Below are 21,765 nucleotides of genomic sequence, written 5' to 3'. Positions count from 1 at the left end.
TTGGAGTTCCAGCTGTTTCTGTGATTATGGAGAAGGCCCAGAATTACTAGAAGATGCAGTGGTATTGCTAATGTGTCCCAGAAAGGATCGCGCTGGAAAGAACCGGGAATTCGAAGCTCCCAAGAGTAGTCCAGTTTCTCAAAGGCTTATAGATTAGGAATGGTGGCCATTTCTTTTTCCCCTGTGTCCCGAGAGAACCTAGTGAAACAAGCATGATATTTCACTTTCTGTGCCCCACTGTCCTGGATCAGGCTTGCAACACATAGTGTTCTTGTTCTCCAGCCTGGGTGAATTTCTTTACTTGTACATGAAATAGGATTCGGTTCAACACCGTGTTACTCCGCCTTGCCTGCTGTTCTTAATTTTGCAGAGTTGTATTAAAGAAGCCTCATCTAAGATTCACTACTGATTTGTTTTATGTATTTATTGGTTATCGCTCTTGGCAACCATTGAATTATCTTAGTAATACTCTCGTATGATATTAGTGACAGAGTCACCACTGAAATACTATGGAAGCTTATTTCTTGAGTAGTTATTTGAAACCATCTCGAAGGTGTAAATACTTTTCCTCTTTTACAGTTTTACTAGAATTGTCACTGTCTCTCCAGGGCCCTGTGCACTCCACATCCCTCTCAGAGCCTTGCTCAAACGTCAGGCATGGGAAATGAGGCTCATCCTTCCCTTTCTTGTTGGCTTAGACATTCTCGTAGGATAAAAACAGTTGAACTCATGCTTTTAAACAATTCTACTCTTGGCTTGTCTAGAATGCCATGCATTTGCCTTTCTTCCTTGCTTCCCATGAGAAAGAAGCCGTGTGGGGAACTGACCCACAAAGCAGAAATTACGAAACTGGAAGGGATTGGGATTCAGTACTATACGCATTGATTATGGAAACAAAATGGCTGCATTTATAATCGGAGTGGTCAAAAGCACACACCCTCCATGAGGATTCAGATGCGCATTGGTATAATAACACAATTGTATGTGTTTAGAAGAAGAGTGTAAATTATGACATGTATTGATACATCTTGCTTGCACAATTCTGTTTCCATCCATTGTTTCCTTCTTTTTCTTTCTTATGGTGTAGGGAACCATAATTGATCTGTGAAGAGTCATTAGAACTACTGAGTATCATTAGAGTTTAAATATTCTGTTCTTTTGTTTGTTTGTTTGTTTTGTTTTGTTTTGGGGACACAGTCTCTCTGCATAGTCCTAGCTGTCCTGGAATTCTGTATGTAGCCAGGGTAGCCCCGTACTTATAGAGATCTGCCTGCCTTCTGAGTACTTGGTGTTAAAGGTGTGTGCCATCACACTCAGCCAAGGAGTTTAAATAGTCTTTAAGAATAACTCTTTTTAAAGTGACTGCTGGTGGCTTCAAATAAGGTCTGTTTTATAGTTTACCCATGTGAAGGTTGGTGTAAAACCCTACAGACATCTAATTAGAATAACATAGTCATTTATAATTGATGCTATGAAGAGCAGTTATAAAAAGTATAAGTTCTCATTTATTTTCTTCTCTTTCTTTTTAAACCTTTAGATTCATAGCCAAACCATGTGCCATAGCCCTCAACATCCAAGCTAATGGACCACAAATTGCCCAGCCAAATGCCATTCTGGAAAAGGTCTTCACTGCCATAACAAAGGTATGAGTGTCATCTGGGAACATTATTTTTCTCTACCACCACAAAGTGGCCATCCCATCCTTTCTCTCCTGGGTTCTGACAGTCAGTTTTGCTTCCTGTTGGACTCTGAGTCCTTGGAGAGACTATACGTGCTATAATTGGCCCAAACTGTAAACAATAGATAAAGGGGGTATGTGACCTCTTGGTTGCTGATTTTACAAGCTTGTCTGTGGAAAGGTCTTGATTAGATAGAGGTTTGTCCAATCCAGTGCCTTTTTCAGTCTCAGGTGACATGAAGCATGCAGATAAGGGCTGGGTGGGGATGGCCAGGCAGAGGTTACAGTGTGATGTATTCTCGTGTGAGAAATGGAACCTGCTGGCATATAGTCGGTGCCATCTGTGTGTTGCAGAGGCTATGATAGACAAACATGAAAGACAGTGAAAGGTCATCTTTGAAGAAAATTTGCTGTGTGAAGAAAGGAAGAAACTGGGTCGGCAGAGTCAGACTAGAAGAGATAGACTCACAGTGGAGAATAAATGAAGAGATGGGGCATTCAGTATCATGAAGAATGAGAAGAAGAGAACAGAGAGGAAGGGAGGAGGCAAGTGACTGATACATACTTAAGCACAGAGAGGAGGAAGAAAACGCCAGGGGTCCTTGACCTGAAGTGGGAAGAAAAGGAGACAAACCAATGCAGAGCCCACACAGCTTCTTCTCATTCCCTAAGAGCCCGCCTTATCTCTGCTCACCCTTGGCTGGATGAGAAAACATAAAACAGGAGAAATGGAACATTGTTCTCTGTGTTGCTGTATCAGATGGTTCCTTTGTACTCTTTCAGTTTTCTGGAAGCATCGTGCTGGTTTCGAAGCTGTGATTTGACAGTCGTATACGAATGATGTTTCTTTCTGGTGTTTGTGGGGCTGGCATTAGTACTCGTAGGCTCATGGATTAGTGCAGATACCCAGACAGCTCTGTTTGTCTTGTTGCCTTCATTTCTGCCAAAAGTCTATAGACATTTTCTCTGGCCTCGTAAAAAACGATACTTTTCCATGATGTTTACCTTGCTAAAGTGAAATTTCACTCCTATTATGCTTTAGTTTTTCTCACAACATTAAAGATCAAATCGAGGCCATTACAAACGCTGGAGAAGAGCCACATTCCCGCCCTGCTGAGCCATGTTTTGCTTGTTCTGTAGTGTCTGTAGGCAGGGGAATATTGATAGAACAAGTACAGAGCCTCAGAAATGCCTGGGGAGACTGTATGATTAAGTACACTCGTAGCTTGCTGGCTGTCAGAGTCCCCTTTCCTCCAGCTACTATTGGACATGCTGTGCCTTGGCACTGGGGGCAAAGTTCAGACAGGCCTCTCTCCTATCTACAGGCTCATCGCCCCAGCACATGATGGATAGATGGCCTCCAAAGGCATCACAGACTCTGCTACAAGATTTCAAGTATGCAAGAGTCTCACCTGTCAAGCACAGAGGTAGCAGCCCAGCCCCATACTGAGAAACCTCAGAGAGAAACAAAGCCTATCTCCCATCTCTCTGCTCCACCCTCTGTTCCCATGCCCCTTCTGGGGATCCAAAGGCAGTAGTTATAAGTAGGTAGGGGAAAGAGGAGATGGGGTAGGTGGATCGTGGGGGACAGGAGATGGAAAGGGGACAATAAGTGCCTATATGGGACCTCTGTAGAGCCCAGACTCTTGGCATGTTTGCACATGGTCATTGCTCCATTAGATTTCACTTGCAAGAACACATTACATTTGAAAAGTGGCATAGATTTTTAAGATATAAGCCGTAGAGCATTAACCTCCCTTTAAATTGTGGCCCCTGCTCTGTGTGACAGTACTGCTTATCGTCTCTGCCCAGGTCACTCTTCTGACATCAGCAGTTCGATATAAATCATGACATTCTTTATCAGTTTCTTCTCTTGTCATAACATCTGTCTGTTTTTTTTTCTCTCTCTCCTTCCTCTACTCTACAGGTAAATTTATCATATTTAAAATACTGTAGAGAACCTACCTCCCGCCCTACAGGGAAATCTATCACATTCTAAACACTATAGAGAACCTACCACCATTAGGAAATAATTAGGACCCTTGGTATTTACTTGAGACAGACCTGAGTCTGTAAGTTGAAATAACTTTTCCTTACTAAAGTTTCACCTTCAGCAAGTTTTTTTTTTTTTTAACCTTTGGAGGCCTTAGAAATCTTCAAGTAATAAACTCACAGGCTTTCATGAGAATTGACTAAAACAACAACACAGCACATGAGCCCCTCCCCCCCCACAGCACTTAGTAAATGATACAGCATCTATATCAGCCTTGTTTCCACACTTTCATTGCATCGCTACTCTGAGGAGTTAAAGTGCATGCTGCTACATTGTATCTTCAGAACTTCTGATTCTGAAGGTTGGGAATGGAGCCAAAAGACCTACAGTTAGTGATGACTTGGTCCATTTAAATATACCAAGTGATTATTTCTCCCCAATGATTATTTTTGAGTGCCCATCTTTTAACTGGCTTTATCCCGTTATCTCATTATATTTTTAAGTTGAATTTCCTTTTCAAATTGGTTCTAAAGCTGTGAGGGTAAAATATGTAGCAATTACGAAGCAACATTTCATTATGTTGACTACCTTTTCTTAGGGAGATAAAAAAAATGTCTGTTGACCTCAGAGGGGCACCAATATCCAACAGAAGTACTATTTTACCAAAGTTCAACATGGTGTGACCATTGATTTTATTGGGCTTCCTGCAGAGAGCACAGGAGTGGAGTTTCTCACAAGAGTCTGTGTGATACACCAATATCTGCAGTCATCACATAGTTCCACAGACAGTGGTGACAACTGCATGCAAACTGCATAATGGAGTCCCAATTCAGTTAACCGCTTACCTCCTGTGCTCTCTAGTACCTCCCAAGGTCCCTTGCAGATGGGAAGAGAATGATGGCTAGGTCAAGTGAGGGGATACTGATCGCCTTTCCTCTAGTCACAAATTGGAGGCGGGGGCTAGAAAGTGGTTCAGTGGTTGAGTGCTTGCTGCTCTTCCAGAGGACCAGAGTTCAATTCCCAGCACCCATGTCAAGTAAGTCGTAAACACCTGTAACTCCAGTTCTAGGGCTCTAATATCCTTCAGTTCTGTGTGGGCATCTGCAGGCACTTGCTCATGTACATGGAAACACATGTGCGAGTGCTCTCTCTCTCTCCCCCCTCCTTCCTCTCTCACATATATACAGATAATAAATTAATTCTTGTATAAAAATTGTATACAGATTCTCTAAAATTTGTCCTCATTTTTTTCCACCTTAAGGAGATTGTTGTTATATATTTTAGCTAACCAGAAGATTATACAAGATTACTGGGAAAGTTGCTGAGTTTTGAATATATTTAAACTGTAAAACTAAGAGATGAAGAAATGTGAGGGATGGTGTCAGAACAGAATGTTGAAGTTGTGTGTTCTTGAAGTTTAAAAAAGGATAACTAACTTGAACTGAGGAGAAGCTGATGGGAAGGCAGGCACTGGTTGCAGAATTGCTTAGTAGTTGGGAGGCAGCAGATGAGCTAGCTAATGCTGGCTAATCAGAGGGCAGGAGAAGCATATTTAATAGTACAACAGCAAACTCCAAGACAGATTATATTGTTGACAAGTGTTGGGTAGGGCACAAAAAGAAGGGGAGGAAACCGTGATCCTTTTACATATTACTCATGTGAGCTTGAGCTAGTGAGTAGGTAAAAGCCATTTTAAACTTAAAGGAGGAGGCAAAATTTCTACTTAAATATTCATTCATTCAGAAAGCATAAGTCGTATTATCATATAGGCACCAGTGAAAAGAATATCAAAGGTTTTCTCTGCTTCTGGAGCTTCTGATCTGATAGTAGACAATTATGTCATTGTACACCTTAAAAATGACAATTGTGCATCAGACTAGAAAAGATGAAGATATTCTGTTGGGTTGAGGAGACTCCTGGGTGTGGCCCTTCTTTCTTTAAAAGTATAAATTAATAAAGTTAGTAAATTTTTAATATAAAAAATTATAGACGCACAGGCCCCCTTTTCAGTCCAAGGAATGAGTTCTACCATTTACTATGACACATAGAACTTACTGTGGTAGCACTCTCAGAGGTTGCGATGCTACCAGAGTGTCCATTTAGCAGAACAGGCTAGAAAGTTGGAGTTTATTTTTACACTTCACAACAGAAGAGTGATGGTATGTCTGAGCCGATTTGTAATCCCTCCAAGACAAATTATTAAGGGGAAACCCCAAGTCCATGGTCTACAGTAATTTGTGTGACTGGAGGAAGGTAAGAGAGTATGCATTCAATTGTGTTTATGTAAAATAACCCTGGCAAGTACAATGATTTAATAGCCATGACTTCCTGTCAAAGGAAGTAGGAGGACTGAGGTAACAGGGTCAGTGTTGATGCTGATTGAGCTTCACAGTTGGTTTCAATTTGTGAACCTTAACCCCTCCCCCCCCACACACACACCACTACTAGTAAACTCAGAAATATTTTTTTTCTCTTGTCCTCAAGGTTCTGCCTCTTTCCTGAGGTTTGGTAGTTGTTTTTTGTTTCTTGTTTCTTTGAATTTTTTTTTCCTTGTTTATGGTTGCTGCTGGGGACAGTGTCATTTTTTTGTCAGTGGTGTCACCATCGGAGGGGCTAGTTAGGATCAAGGAATTGGGAGGGGAAATCAGGAAGACAGTAGAAGGTGGTGGGGGCGAATATAATCACAGCATATTACATGTATTGTATGAGGCTGTCAGAAATCGTGATAAAAATATTCATTTCAACAGGATGGGAGTATAACCAATATATATTATAGGCAGTGAGTGAGTCCCCTTGCCGCTCTCATATTTTCAATTAAGAAAGACATAAAAGGAGATTTATATTCTCTTGTTACTACTAAAAGGACCTCAGACACATGCCCAACTGAGTGCTGGCAATTGCATTTGTAGGCACAGGAGCAGAACACTTTGTAACTTGATGGCATTTGCTCTGCTTTCAGGTATGTGACTAGCTCAGGTAGTTCAGGCCACCATGGCAGACTGCTATAGACAAGGGACTTAAGCAACAGGCATTTATTCACCTTTCACAGTTCTAAAGTCTGGAGGTGTGCAGTCTGGGTGCCAGGAGTGTACATTTCTTGGGTTTTTGGAGGGGTAGAAGAGAGCACAGGAAGGAGTGGGGGAGAAGGTTGGGGGACAGAAGGCAGTGGAGGCAGGAGCAGGAATCAGACATCACTAGGAGAGCTCCGCCCTTGTGATCTGGTCTCTTCCCAAAGGCTTCAGTCCTTACCGTGGAAAGTGAGCTGTGGGAGATGCAGACCCCTGGGGTTGCTGAGATGCTGTTCCATCCTGTGTGTACATTCTATTACAGCCCGGTCAGCGGCTCTTCTCCCTCCATTTTGATCATCAGCATTAAAGCAAACAATAAGTAAGAGAATGGAGCTCTCTTGGCTGGTTTTGTTGTACAGTAGGTTCCTCTTCTGTGATTATGAGCAAGAGGTTTTTTAACTCGTTGAAAATGTGGGAGGGAGAAAAAGAAGACAGATAACCGACACTCAATTAACATATATTTTCAGTCTTTGCCACAGTCCCCTGTATGTTGATAAACCGGTTACCCTTGTTTATATTGATAGAGGCCAAGGCTCTGAGAGGCTAAGTCGGGCGAGGAAGGGGGCCTGTGCCTGTTGCCAAGACCTTCTTGTCCTTTTCACCATTCCTGTGGGTAACATGTAGTGTTAGTAAGGCTAGATGTGTGCTGTGGTAAACGGGGGTGACAAGGGAAGCCAAGGAGGGGAGTCCATGGACAGTGGAGAAGGAAGAGGAGAGAAGAGATGCCTGTGGTACTGGAAGTGACACTTTAGCAGGCACATTCTGGGATTTTCTGTGTTTTTTGTCTTTTCTACATTATCTGTTTATAAGATACGTTAATATACTTTTCTCCCTTAGAAGGTGGACCGTTTGATTGATGTCTCTGTAAATTCTGCCTTTGAAAGCCGATGGCGCTGACTCAGCCAGCTGGCTGGTTCACCCTTTCTTTGGTTGCTGGTTGCTTCATAAGATGTGTTTGATGATAAGAAAAAGAATGCAGGCATTGGGGCAAGATTTTTATTTTTCTGTCTTGTTTCATAATGAGTCATCCAGGAGTTATCTTTGTTCCAGCCTCGAGTGGATAGACTAGATTCTCAGTCACAAATATGGAAATGCCAGCCATAGAAAATAGAGGGGAAATCCAACCATGTGTAAAGTTGGCCCTGTACGTGGTGCAGTACAAATGGGTGAAAATGGTTTCTCTGGTGCCTTGTTTCACAGCATCCTGATGAGAAGAGATTAGAAGGGCTCTCCAAGCAGCTGGACTGGGATGTCCGGAGCATTCAACGCTGGTTTCGACAAAGACGCAACCAGGAGAAACCCAGCACTCTGACCAGGTTCTGTGAGAGCATGTAAGTCCGTGTCTCCTCCCCTCCCCCACCTCAGGCTTTCAAAGGAAAAACCTTTATGCTAACCCAATCATGGAAAACAACAGATGTTGGCAGACGCTGGCACCCTTATGAAGCATGATACCTGGTGGGAAATTGGATCAGGAAAATCTGAGGGAACAGTAGTTTGTAACAGTTTGGGATTTCCAGTGTGATCTAATAAATAAACCTAACTTCCTAATGTAACTTCAAGGAAACACTGGCCATCTTTGAAATACAGCATTCATACTTCCACATTTTGAATTGAATAGGCAGAATTTTATCAAGACCTCTTTTCCACTAATAAAAACTAAGATTTTTAGGATAATGTTAATTAAGAGGTAATAACAAAGTCCTATATTCCTAGAGACTTAAGACATAGCTATATTCTATTTCTGTATGCATTTTAATGAGACATTGCTTGACAGTAAGGGATATAATGAAAGTCTCTTCTGTTTGGAAAATTTGAATTTCATGGGTTATAGACTGTGTGCTAGTAAAGCTGTTAAAAATAATACAAGACAGTGGCAGGCAGAGGGCTCTGTGGGTATCCTGAGTTGAGACCCTGGGCACTCATGTAAAGCTGGCATGGCAGTGTGCATCTGTAATCCTAGCACAGGGAAGGCAGATCCTGGAAGGTGATACTCAGCTAGCCTAGGTGAGTGGCACACACACACACACACACACACACACACACACACACATATAGCACCATATGTTCAGATGGTGATACTGGATACATGTAAGAAAATCAGGGCAAGACCTAATCATTGTGTATGTAACCAGCTGAGGTGAGACAGGCCCTGTGTGCTCTTCACCTTATGAATGTGGCCATTGCTGTGCCCCCCCCCCTTTCTTTGGGGAGCTTTGGCCTGACACCTTATTATGTCAACAATAATGTCTTTGGAAACAGCCCTTGCTCACGGGCCTTTTGGTTTTGAAATCAAGTTGCGTTTGCTATTTCAGGTTTGTCTTTCAATTAGTCCAAAAAAGTATTTTGACATTGCATGATGAAGATGGAGGGAATGGAAGAGATACAGAGTCAGACCGTAAGTTCCTGCAGCTGGGTAGATGTGAAGAGTGTAGATGATTCCTTGCGTGTGGATAGGCAGCTGAGATTCTGCAGCTTTAACAGGCTCTCAGTGGCCCTTGATGCTGCTGGCCACGCACTACATTTTAAGTAGTGACCACCACTTGCTTCATTGTGTATGTCTTTCCTTAAATTCACTTAGTCTTCACCTGTGTACTCAGGGAGTTGTCATGTTATCTTCACTTGAAATGTTTCTGAATGAGGACTAAAGGTGTGGCAGTGTACAGGCACAGTGAGAAGTGTAGATTATGAAGCTGACTGTACCTGTGTCAGACTGATAAGACAGTGTGTGTATGCATGGATCCACATTAAATAATAGTCAGGTGTGTGTATGTTAAGTGATTGCTATGGACAGTCAGGAACTAAAGATCTAAACAGAAAGATCAGCTCTTAGAGGCAAGTAGGTCTTTCTGGGACCACCACTGGGTCATTGCTACCACTTGGTCCATGTGCATGACCCAGTGCTGATGCACTCTTACTGGATACTACTCTTCACTTCTAGATTGGCAACCCTTCTCTATTTCCAGGGACTGTTCACACGTTTACTCTGAGTTCTTCCTGTGCGTTCTATTGCATTTCTTCTCCAGATTCGTCTCCAGCTTCTTTCTTTCCTTACCCTACCTTAGTCTCTCCAGAAATCATTTCTTCCCAAGAACTGCTTCCTAAGCCATATGTGTCCAGTGCAGATATTTCTACCAAGGATTCATTCTGCTCTCTGCGAGACCTTGTGTTGCTACTATGATAACTCCGAAAACATCATCATACTCTGTCCCCACAGCCTGTCACTTTAAAACTTTGATGATTTTTCTACAACTAGAGCTTGAGTACTAGGCGTCTTATCTTGATAACCAGAGTCTGGCCTTAACCTGCTGGAGATCAGTTCAACCAGCCTCTTTCTTCCACAGGGTTGGGCTTTTACTGCCATGCCTTATTCACATGTCATATGCAATACTCTTAGCCTAGAACACCCGATACTTCTGGTTGCTCTCTGTCTGTCCCCTACCAATTCCTCAAATCCTAGGCACAGACCAAAGTCTGGCCTGGGACTGGACTGATCATGACTTCTTTCAAATTCTCAGAGCACTTACTGCAATTGTTGATGTTTGAAATGGAATCTGTTCCTGCTTTGTGTGATAACTTAACTATTCTTAATCTCTTTGTTGTATCATAGCTAACTGCCAAGGAGTAGAGGACCACACACATCCATCCCAGCCTTTCCCATAACACAAAGACTCTACCAAATATTTGTGAACTGATCATGGCTTAAAACAGCATTGCTCTGAAAGGAGTCACTGATCTCAGTCACCACATGGTTCCACGGCCAAAGAATGCTTGTTACATACTAGCTTAGTGTAAATGCTTTTAGGGAAATTTTCTGACTCTGAAAAATTAGATGTACATTTAAAAGACAAACTCTTGAAGTTAGATGTGTAGCGTAAGCCTATAGAGCCAATTAGTCAGGAAGCTGGTGTGAGAGGATTCATATAGCCTGGGCAATATACTGGGATCACCATCTCAAACAAAACAAAAAAATTCGAAAGAAATAATGACATGGTGAAGAACATAGAATACTATGAGGGATAAAGTAGAATTACATCAGTCATGTGTACACATGATTATTTTTAATCTGTTTTAAAAAAAACAGATCTAGAAGAATATTGAAACCAGTGAAGGTATACTGTTTGTTTGTTTGTTTTTGTTTTTTGTTGCTGTTGGCGACTCAGCACAAACTAGTCACCTAGAAGATGGAATCTCAAGGAATTGCTTTAATCAGACTGATCTGTGAGCATATCTGTAGGACATTTCATTGGTTAATGGTTGATTACGGGATGGTCCAGCCCACTGTGAGTAGTGCCACCCTTGGACAGGTAGTCCTGAGTTATGTACAAAAGCAGGTGGAGCCATCCATGGAGACCAAACCACTAAGCAGCATTCCTTCACGGTCTCTGCTGGATAGTGTTATGTCACTTGACACCACAGAGTCATCTGAGAGGAGGAAATCTCAATTGAGAAAATGCTTCCATAAGATTTGAGTGTAGAAAAGCCTGTAGCACTTTTTGAAATTAGTGATTAACAGGGAGGCCCCAGCCCATTGTGGGTAGTGCCATCCCTGGGCTGGTGGCACTGAGTTTTCTAAGAAAGCAGGCTGAGCAAGCCATGATGAGCGAGCCAGTAAGCAACACTCTTCCATAGCCTCTGCATCAGCTGATGTCTCTAGATTGCTGCACTATTTGAGTTCCTATCTTGATTTCCTTTGGTGATGAACTGTGATGTGGAATTTAAGCCAAATAAAGCCTTTTCTCCCCAGGTTGCTGTGGTCAGGGAAATATCACAGCAATAGCAGCCCTTACTAAGACAGTCTCTGGTTTAGTTCCTGCCTCCAAGTTCTTATCTTGACTTTCTCTAGTGTTGAATTGTGATTGGAAAGGGTAAGCAATATAAACCTTTTCCTGTACAAATTGCTTTGGTCATTATTCTATCTTAGTAACAGAAAGCAAATTAAAACAGATTGGTATCATAAACATGGGATATTGCTGTAATAGACTTGACTGTTCTTGGGAGGAAGCTATTCTGTGTGACCTTGGAAGATAATGCTGAGAGAAATGCAAATCATAACAATCGGGCTTGATAAGTTTCACAGGGAAGTTTGAGAATCAGTTCCTCAAGGACTATTGTGGTACCCAAGTGCTAAATTTAAATTAAGAATCGGGTTGTGGTCAGCTGGGACTAAAGAATCAACTATGATTTACAAGAAACCAACACAACTGAAAGTGAAGCCTTTGCTTTAGTGAAAACATTTACACTGGTTAGCTGGAATTGAGAAATCATCTATGATTAATAAGAGATTAACGTCAGCAAGGTGAAATCTGGCAAATATTTCCTCAGAACCACCACACAGAAGCTGTGGTCCAGTGGGGAGCCAAGGCTGCATCTCAAGTTGGTATTGGAACTTGGTAATGTGTAAGAGCCTCCCACATATTGGTTTTGAAGGAATGAATGAGTCAGAGGGAATAGCTGAGGCTTGGCACCATGCAGACATGGAATCCCTGTAAAGAGGCCAAAGAAGTCCATTGGTGAATGGACAGCCTCAGTTGCAGTGGAGACCCAGGAACTGAAAGGCTAATAGAGAAAGGCTAAGGCTTGGTACCCTAAGGAACCAGGATGAAGGTATAACCTCAACCACAGTCGAGAGTATCGTTTTCGAGATTCTGGAATGATGAGAATGGATGGCATTGATGGAATGCCAAGGATAACAGCAGTATAGAATGATCCAGCCTAAGCTTACAAGACAAGCCATGTGTGCTGCAAATTGCAAATCTAGAGAAATGGAGGTAGCCAAGCCAGTGAGACCCCAGAAGATCTTGAATAAGTCCTAAACATCTGAACTTTTTACACTTTTGATTTTGTTTGTTTTTTGATCTGTGCCTTCTCTCTTCCCTTTTAGAACTAGAAAGTATAGCTTATTTTTGCAGGAGCCCATAGTTAAGAGACTGGATACTTTAATTAAGATAACTTGGACTTTTAAAGTGTTGAAAAATTGAAAAAATTTAGAACATGGGATTTTAAAAGCTGGATTGTGTTTTATGTTGTAATATTAACATGAGATATTGGGTACAAACAACAATGAAAGGTTATGGGTTTGTGTGCTGAGTTGACCAGGAGTCAGTTGTGCTGGTTAGTGTTTTCAACATGGCACCTAGGAAGAAGGAATATCAGTTGAGGAGTTGCCTCTATCAGATTGTGTAGACAGGTGTGTGGGATATTTTATTAGCTAATAGTTGGTTTGGAAGGGTACAGCCCACTAAGGTCAGTACCACCGCAGGGTAGGTGGCCCTGGCTTATATAAGAAATCAGGCTGAGCAGTTCATGGAAAGAATCTCTATGCTCTCTACTTCTCTTCCAGTCTCCAAGCTTCTGTCTAGTCTTCTACCATGATGGAATGGAAAGAGAAGCCTTTTTTGCTCACATTGTTTTTGTTCATGTATTTTGTGTGAGCAACAGAAATATTTTACCATCATCTAGTGGACTTTCCAAATGGATGTGTAGGTCTTAGTTCAGGGTGTTTGGACATGTTAATTTTAGAATGTGTGTCCCAAGTGCAATAACACTCTCATTCATCTCTCTTCCCTAGTCTGTCTCCTGGTTAAAAAAAAAAAAATGACTACTATTTAGAAGAACTAAAATCACATTAGAAAACTGGAGAAAACAAATTTGTGCTCTCTCTCTCTCTCTCTCTCTCTCTCTCTCTCTCTCTCTCTTTCTCTCTCTTTCTCTCTCTGTCTCTCTGTCTCTGTGTGTGTCTTTGTGTATAATATAATATTATATTATTTTTTATTTAAGAAAACATGGACTCCCTTCAGGTGCCAGGAAGCACATTTATTAGCACTTGTCAGGGAGTAAATATCCTATATACCTTTTATTTAAGCAGTATGTAATTGATCGAAAGAATAAACTTGCTGTGTGATAACTTTAAAATATAGGGTGAAAAATAATCACATGTCAAAGATTAGTAATAATAATTACTCTAACTGAATGGCTTTGAAGAACAGAACTTTAGGTTCTAGAAAATGACACCTGAGACTCCCATTAGGAATTCTATCTCAGAATTGATATAAATTAAAATCACCCCAAATTCCCCTGTTTCCGGATACCACTCAGAAGTGGTAGAGCCTTGAAGTTGTGACCTTGTTTCTACAAAGAATCCCTGTGTTTTTCTCAGTGTGTGATTCCACTGGATTTGGGAGAACTTGCCAGTGATGATGAGGCTTAATCAGTTGCCTCCATGCCATCAATTTGGTCGCTGTGAGTGAAATTGCTGTTTTGTTTGGATAAATGAACAGTGCTATCTTGTGACCTTTAAGAAGAAATGGAACTAACAATTGGGGTGGAGGAACGGGAAACAAGTAGTCAATCTCTTAAATTCTTTAATTTGAGATCATCTGAGTACATCGTACGGTAAATACCTTTATCAAATTTTCATAACCACATATTTGTTTGCAAACAATCACCTCAACAAAATATATATGAACTATTTTCATATCTGCCTCAATCTGGGAAGAAGCAAATTTTACCAGAGGAAAAAACTCAGAGTTGCTTTTTCATCCTCTCATGCAATGAACATCCCTTATAAAATTTTCTAATGAAACTGGCATTTTTTTTTTAAATTTTGTTATACAGGATCTTGTGAAGCAAAAGCTGGCTTTGAATAATGAATACAAATGCTTTTATTTATTGTGGATAGTGGTGGTGTTTGTGTGTAAAGGTACACATATGTGTAGAACCCAGAGGATACTTTCCCAATGAAGACAGGGTAGTTTTGTTGGCCTGGAGCTCACTGAATAGGTTTGATGGAGTCTGCCTTCCTCTGCTTTTCTGCTGTTGGAATTATAACCATATGCTACCATGCTTGTCTTTTTATATAGATACTAGAAATCCAAACTCAGGATCTCAAGGATTTGCCAACTGGGTTGTCTAGGCAGCCTGTTCAATGCAGATTTTTGTTTGTTTATTTGTTTGTTTGTTTGATTTAGGTTTTTTTTCATTTTTTAAAAAAAATAGGAATAAGAAATTGTTACAATGTATAACAATGATATCTTCATCATCTTTCTTTCAGTATTGAATATATAATCATCAGTGTTTAGATACTGATCCTGAGTCTAAACAAAATCTGATTATGCAATTGGAATCTTTGTTCTTGGAAAGCACAGAAATGAGCTGTTTTCTTGCTTTTATGGTGGTGGGAGTGACTGTTCACAAATACAATGGTGGCCCAGTCCCACCATCCAAAGCACATAAATGCCCAATATTTCTCAGTGCATGTTTTATACTCTTTAACGCTATGATTTTAAGTACTTTACAACATATAGGTTGTATTCAGGTCAATTTTAGTTTGTGGGCAGAAGTCAGCAGACTCTTACATACTTAGCTGGAATGTGAAGAATGTTTAATATCAGGATGGGCTTTGTTGTAATTGCAGCTGTGCCCTTGTAGTTCAAGAGACAATAGGAAGAGCTGGCTTCCAAGAAAACATATTTTATTGGGATTGAAATGTGAATATATCATTTTCATATTATGATATACTAGGTCTTTAAGTCTGTTCAGCCCCTAAAAAAATGTAAAACTCTTCTAAGCTCTTGGACCATACTTGAAACAGACAGCTGGCTGTATCTATCCCAGTAGCCCATTGTTTACTATGCTCTGCCTTAGGATTGTAAAACTATACTGGTATTTTGTTTGGCATTCTCTACACAGATAATGTAGTCCCCCAATATCTGGCAATTCCCAGAGTTTCCCTACCATAGGAACACCAGGACCCATCTGGAGTAGAATGCCAGTTACCAGTATTCCTAGAACATGGTGTCTTGAGGGTATATTGCTGCATTTAGCCCAACCTTGCACTTGTTGAAGCTATGATTGTCTCTCCCCACCGACGCCCTCTCATGGTGGAAGTTCTGAAGACCGATAAGATGGGCTATCAGCAGTGTGCCCTTCTACTTAGACTCTCATTTTAAACCTTGCTCCTTCTTTCTATCTCAGACATTCGGTCTGTAGTAAAGCAACCTCAGGCTTTCCATTTGGATCCAGTCCCTCGAATTCTCCACTCCATCTGGTTATGCATCTCACACATGTGTACTGCCTAATTGAAACAAAATGAACTGCCGTTAAAAATACCGAACAAGGCCTGTTCCTGGGTCAGCTGGCTGCATGTTTAGTATGTTTGTGCTCTTCTTACATTTGGTTCATTGGTTTCACTTTAGATTATAAATTAGTAACAGTCTTTTTGATATGAATTTTCAAATAGTTGTATCCAACATGGAAATGGATGAAGACAAAGAAGAGGAATAATCAAATTTATTAAGGCTAATATTTATAAAGAATGTTTGTCTGCCGGGTTTTTGAACCTGTTAACCATTTCTCCTTTTGTTTTTCTCTATTTCAAATATATAAATTGAATAGTCCTGGAGTCAGGACAATCAATTTTGGTTATGAATCATTTATAAAAGTGTATAGAGTACTCATTAAAAATTAGGAGAAATTACTCAAAAGTCTATGGACAATTCCAGAACTAAGTATTTATCATTTAATACTTCCATAGTATCATAGTTCATACATGTGCCTACACAAATATACATATACAAGCAGTGCTCTGTGTGTGTGTGTTTGGTAGGTTGGTACCTACAGATAGATGGTAAGAAAAAAGGGAGAGCAATGGGCCAGCTCTCGATCTTCTCTCCTGCCTCTGCATATCCATGCTATACTTATGTTTCAAGAACTATGCTTGAGTTAGTGTTTTTATAGAACTTGCCTTGTCAGACTGCCTGAAGAAGGCTGTTAAAACACCAAGTCCTTTGTCTTCAGGATCTGTGAATCATCTACGCTCTGAGTGTGGTGTCGTCAGTTGTGTGTTGATACAGCATACTTGTTTCTACAAATGGTACACAATGTAAACTTGCATTACAGAACAAAATAATATAAGGCGTAATAACATTTTATCAACAATATACTGAAAAATGTAGACACTTTATAAAAAATACCAGCCCAGTTTCTCACATGTTAGCTGATTAAGAAATACTTAACTACTGTAATAACTATGATGCTTTTTCTTGGAAAAGTCCTTGAGTTCACTTGTTGATGTTGGCATTTTGGTCTGCCTGAGCTGCTGTAAGGAAATACCACAGATTGAGTGGGTTGAACAGAAATTATTTTGTCGAAGTCCTGGAGGCTGGAAGTCTGAGGTCAAGATGCATTGAGTCTGGTTTCTTCCAAATCTTCCTTTGGCCTCTACTTTGAGGAATTCCTCTGTCTTTTCAAAAGGACACAAATTAAACCAAGCAAGGTCCTACCTGTGTGGGTCCATTTAGCCTTTGCTTTCTCCTTAAATTCTATCTACAGAGTGACACACACCAAGAGCTCGAGTGTCAACAACAAATATCGGAGGTCCACTGCTCAGACTGTAACAGTGTAGGAAGGGAGCTACTGGAGGTGACCCAAGGAGGTTAACTGAGTTCAGAGGGCAAATTCCAACATCTGATGGATATGATGTGCATATGTGGCTGGGTTCATTTGGGCATGTGCATGTGTATCTTTCTGAGCCACTCTGCACAATGCAAATTGCTGTCCCTATCTAGTGTACTTGGCAGAGGAAGTCATATACAAGCAGGTAGGAAATTCATGTCAGTGTTCACATGGGAAGACATGGTATCCTCACAGACCTAACAGAGAAACTCAGTGAGCCATGGAACCAGGCAGTCTGAATCCATGCCTTCTTTTAAATAAAACCCCATGGGATGTTTAGAAACGAAGCTTGGCAACCCTGAGCCTATTTATGTATAAAATGTGTGTTTTAATAGTGGCTACCCCATACAGTTGAGTTCATATGTCGAGAGGCGAATTGCACCTAATGAGTGTAGTGTGAGTTCCTTTAGTGCTACCTGTTTTCTAGCATTAGTAAAGCTGAAAGAACGTGTGAAGTAGCAAATAGCCATCACTCTTTTCCACAGACTGCCCTTGTCAGTGGGCCAGTGGGCTCCTTAAGAACCATGGCTACCTCACTTAAAAGAGGTAGCTCTGGTGATGTTGTTTGGGAAGAAAGATGCAAGGAGATGTGAGGACAGCAGGCTTTCAGTTTACAAAGAAGCTCTTGTATTCTGTGCAGCCCAAGGAGGTAGAATCCACATGATTCTGCAGAACTGGTGACTGGCATCACACACACACACACACACACACACACACACACACACACACGAGGAAAAGAAAATACAAAACCAGTGTGAGAGTGGAGCCTTGGCACTGTTGGCTTGCTGCTGTGCAAAGATGTGACAGAAGTGGATGAGAAAAGGTGTCCTACTTCAGCAGGGAGCGATACCTGCTGTGTGTGCAGAAGCCAGGGCTTTTGAAGCACCACATGAGAAATGTCAGAACATGCAGCGAATCTCTTTGAACCACAGAGGTTTAAAATCTGCCCAAGTGATTCTGAGAAGACACAGTTTGCCTCTATCAGGAGGGAGGGAGGAGCAAAGCCTTGTGCCCAGTGGCTCTGGCCTGGGTAAAGCCTCCTCTGCTGTGGCACTACAGTCTGAGCAGCCTTAGCGGGTCAGCATGGCTGCTGGAGACAGGTGCTTGCTGTTTAATGTGATCATTATCAGCTCTAGGGGCTCAGGAAGCAGTGTTCTTGAATGAGTTTGAGGGTTGGAGTCAGAAGCAAGTGGTTCACGTTCTTCCTCAACTTGTGTTACCTTGGTGAGTAAGTTCACTCTACCGGATGCTGCTGGTACAGAGGGGGAACAGTAACCTCCTAGTCAGAGGATGCTGCTGAGAACAAACCAGATAGTGTATAATGTGCTTGTCACTGTATCTGTGTCTCTTTCCGCTGGGATCACAAAGCTGAGCAAGCAAACATTTCTGAGATGCCAGGCCTCATAGGGACAATGGATTCTACTTATTAGCGAAGTTGTCCACCATCTCAGCTAGGCTGCCATTACCTGGGGTACTTAAGTGAAACACCTCCTCTCCAGTCCCTCACTGTTGCTTCAGTTGTAGTTATTCTGAATTTCGTATCCTAAATTGCCATCAAGAAATCTGTTTTAAGCCAGACCTGATGGCACTTTCTTTTTAAAATATCGGCTATGCTACTTTTCAAACTTTATTTTATTTTACTTTATGTGTGTGAGTGTTTTGCCTACATGCACATCTGCTTTCCATGTGTTTGCCTGGTGCTTAGGGGTGGACAGAAGAGAGTACTACATACACTAGATACCCAGGAACTGGAGTCACAGAGGATTGCAAGCTGCCAAGTGGGTGCTGGAAATTGAGTCTGGGTCCACTGAAAGAGCAGCCTGTTCTCTGAACCACCAAGGCATCTCTCCAGTCCTGTAGCACTAAGTTGGAATCCTCAGGTTTAGGAGGCTGAGTCAGGAGGACTGTGAATTTAATGGGCAGTGTGGCTACACAGTAAATTTGAAGAAAGCCTGGGCTACATTGCAACACTCTATCTCAAAGCAGCAACAACAAAACTAAAAATCAAAACAAGAAGAAAGAGAACCGATTGTGTTGTGGGATAGGAGGGTTTCTGTGGCTCCTTCTCAGCTTCTCCTTCGCTTCCTTTCCTCCCCCTTCCCAGGGGCAGATGTTTTGTTTTTCAGTGTTTAGTTTCCTTCTGGCTGTTGATTATCCTCTGTGATCACCTTGTAGTAACCCTATTCGAGGGTCAGCCTTAAAGACCCTTCAGCCATGCTGATGTGACTGGTTGTCTTTGGAGTTGGTAAGCAGACCATTCATTAATCCTGAGGTTTGAGCACAGTCCCTAGTAACTAAGTAAGGAGTGAATGTAGGAGTCGTGGGTGGGGGATGGGCATTTCGATGGAGTAATAGAGCACACAGCTAGTTCTCAAATAGGAGAATTTGAGCAGATTCCAGATGATTTTAGAGGAGACAGTTTAGATTATTCATGGGCCCTTCTAAATTTAGGTTTCTAGTAAGCCATGTGATAAAGATTTAACTAAAAGAATCAGATGAACCACTTTCATTTTAAACGCCGACTGAGTTAAGTTGGCTGCTGTTGCTAATCTGTGTATGGTATCTTAACTGTTGTTTGATGGAAGGTTGTTTACTGCTCCTTGGACTCAACTGCAGGAAAATTAGTGGTACTGTTTAGCAATGCCGGAGGCTATTGGTGCAGGTGCACACATGCTGGCTTGTTTCATCTCGGTCTCGTTAGAGTTAACAGAATTCACATTGAAAAGCACAAGTCTCAGCCATACTGCCTAGTTCATGAAGGTTCTGATAACGCCTCTATTTGTCACAGGTGTAATGAAATCACGTGCTTCTGGGTTTAGCTTCATCTGGCAATTTCTTACTGATGTTGTAGGCACTTAATGGTTGTCCGGTTCTTGGATCTTGGGAAGAGGAAAGAGATATTCATGAAGCAGTGTGAAGATGCTGTGGTGAGGTTCCTAAATATAAACAGCACCCTTGTGTAAGATGTTAGATGTTTTATTAAAAAAGCCCCTCCTACCTATGAAGACACTGAGAGGGAAGTGGCCCAATACCAGATAGCTCCCAAGTGCCATAGCTCGGATTTGTTCTCAGCTCTTCCTAAGTTGTTTAGACTGAATAGTGTTAGAGATAGCTCAGGAGTTCTGTATGGAATTGTGATCACAGCAGGTACAGGGAAGGGGTGGTGTTAGACTTTGCTTTCAGCAGATTCCTTCCTCTCGTGCCCAGGTGATGAAACTCTACAGAGTGAATCTCTAGCCAAATTCCCAGGAAGTTAGCTCTGTAGGGCTGGTGGCTGATATCCTCTTCATTCTTTGGAGCTATCTCTGCTATTAAATCTTGAGTTTGACTTTCAGATGGTTCCAGGGAAGGCTGGCCTGGGAAGGGGGAGCAAGTGGGGAGGGCTTCATGTCTGAGAAGTGAGTTTGAGGATGATGACAGTGATGGATACAGGGCTGAGAAAGCACAGGACGGTCCAAAGGTGGCTGTGAGAAGTGGAAATCAGGATGTGCTCAATTGTGCAACTCTAGTAAGCATGGAGAGGGATGAGCAAGGACAGACAAAAGGCAGCCGAGCCCTGCTCAACCTGCTCAGGATGTGGCCTCTCACTACTGAGGGCCACCTGCTCTTCTGTTTCAGTGTCCCCACTTGGCCCGCTGTCATAGAAATGCCATGGTTACTGAGTGTGGCTCACTTAAGGACAGAGTTGGTTTTGTGTTATCTCATAGCAACCTATGAAATATTTTTTTAATAAAACATTTGGCTCATTAAACAAACCTCTCTCTAGTAGACATGGATCAGTGGGGATTTTGAATAGGTTCCTTTCTGGCTTCGTGTGGTCTCCCAGCTTCTTCTGAAGTAAGACGGGGCTATATTAATACATAGAATTGACATTATGTTCCTCCATAGCCCAGAATTTACACACTATAGACACTGAAAATTGAACTTAGAAAGGTCAAGAAAATAAAACTAAGTTAAATTGCCATCCTACTATTAGCTGTACCTATTGTGCCTTGTTCATCCAGAAGTCTAGTGCTCTATCCTTCGGGCAAGAAAGCCAAGTTACTGTGTCATGTTTTACAGGAAAAAAACCTATCAGGATATGGGGCCAATGATGATGAGTATTGTACTGCTAACCCAGTCCCCTACAGTCAAAGTCAAACAACAACAAAAATAAAGTTAAATTAAAAATATCCAAACCAACAACAATAACAACAAACCCAAGGTACATGGTCAGGAAAGCATGGGTGTGTTTGCAAGCTTCTGGGGTCTAGAGAAGACTTGAGTGCAAGGATGTCCTAGACATTCCAGAAGAAATCATGGCCTCTCAGAACAGAATTTCATTCACTTCATTTCCCCAGTGGTTATGGAGGGCTAGTTACACAGTAGGAGCTTGGTGCAGGACACCAAATCCCTATTTTCCAGTGTTCAGAGTTGAGGCGGGACATGGGGCATGGCGGTTTAAATCAGAGTCACAGGAGCAGTCAACTGTTCTTGTGCATGAGCTGAGGCCTCATGTTGTGCTGATTGAACTAGCAAATGAGATTCAAGAGCACCATATTTAAAAATCAGCGAGGAGTGATTTCTACGTATGT

General features: G+C 41.6%; 1 protein-coding gene across 1 annotated transcript in view; it reads left to right on the top strand.

Moving 5' to 3' along the window:
• Positions 1 to 21,765, top strand: part of Cers6 (ceramide synthase 6) — a 242,045-nt gene that overhangs the window by 67,183 nt on the left and 153,097 nt on the right. The window contains exons 2-3 of the mRNA XM_028762983.1: positions 1,538 to 1,643; positions 7,940 to 8,070. Of these exons, the coding sequence (XP_028618816.1) occupies positions 1,538 to 1,643; positions 7,940 to 8,070 (237 nt within the window). The remainder of the gene's footprint in view (positions 1 to 1,537; positions 1,644 to 7,939; positions 8,071 to 21,765) is intronic.

The sequence above is a fragment of the Grammomys surdaster genome, unplaced genomic scaffold (genome assembly GCF_004785775.1).
Source record: "Grammomys surdaster isolate TR1022 unplaced genomic scaffold, NIH_TR_1.0 136, whole genome shotgun sequence".
In the NCBI taxonomy this organism is placed as follows: Eukaryota; Metazoa; Chordata; class Mammalia; order Rodentia; family Muridae; genus Grammomys; species Grammomys surdaster.
The sequence above is the reverse complement of the archived record's forward strand: the minus strand, read 5'-3'. Positions and strand labels throughout refer to the sequence as shown.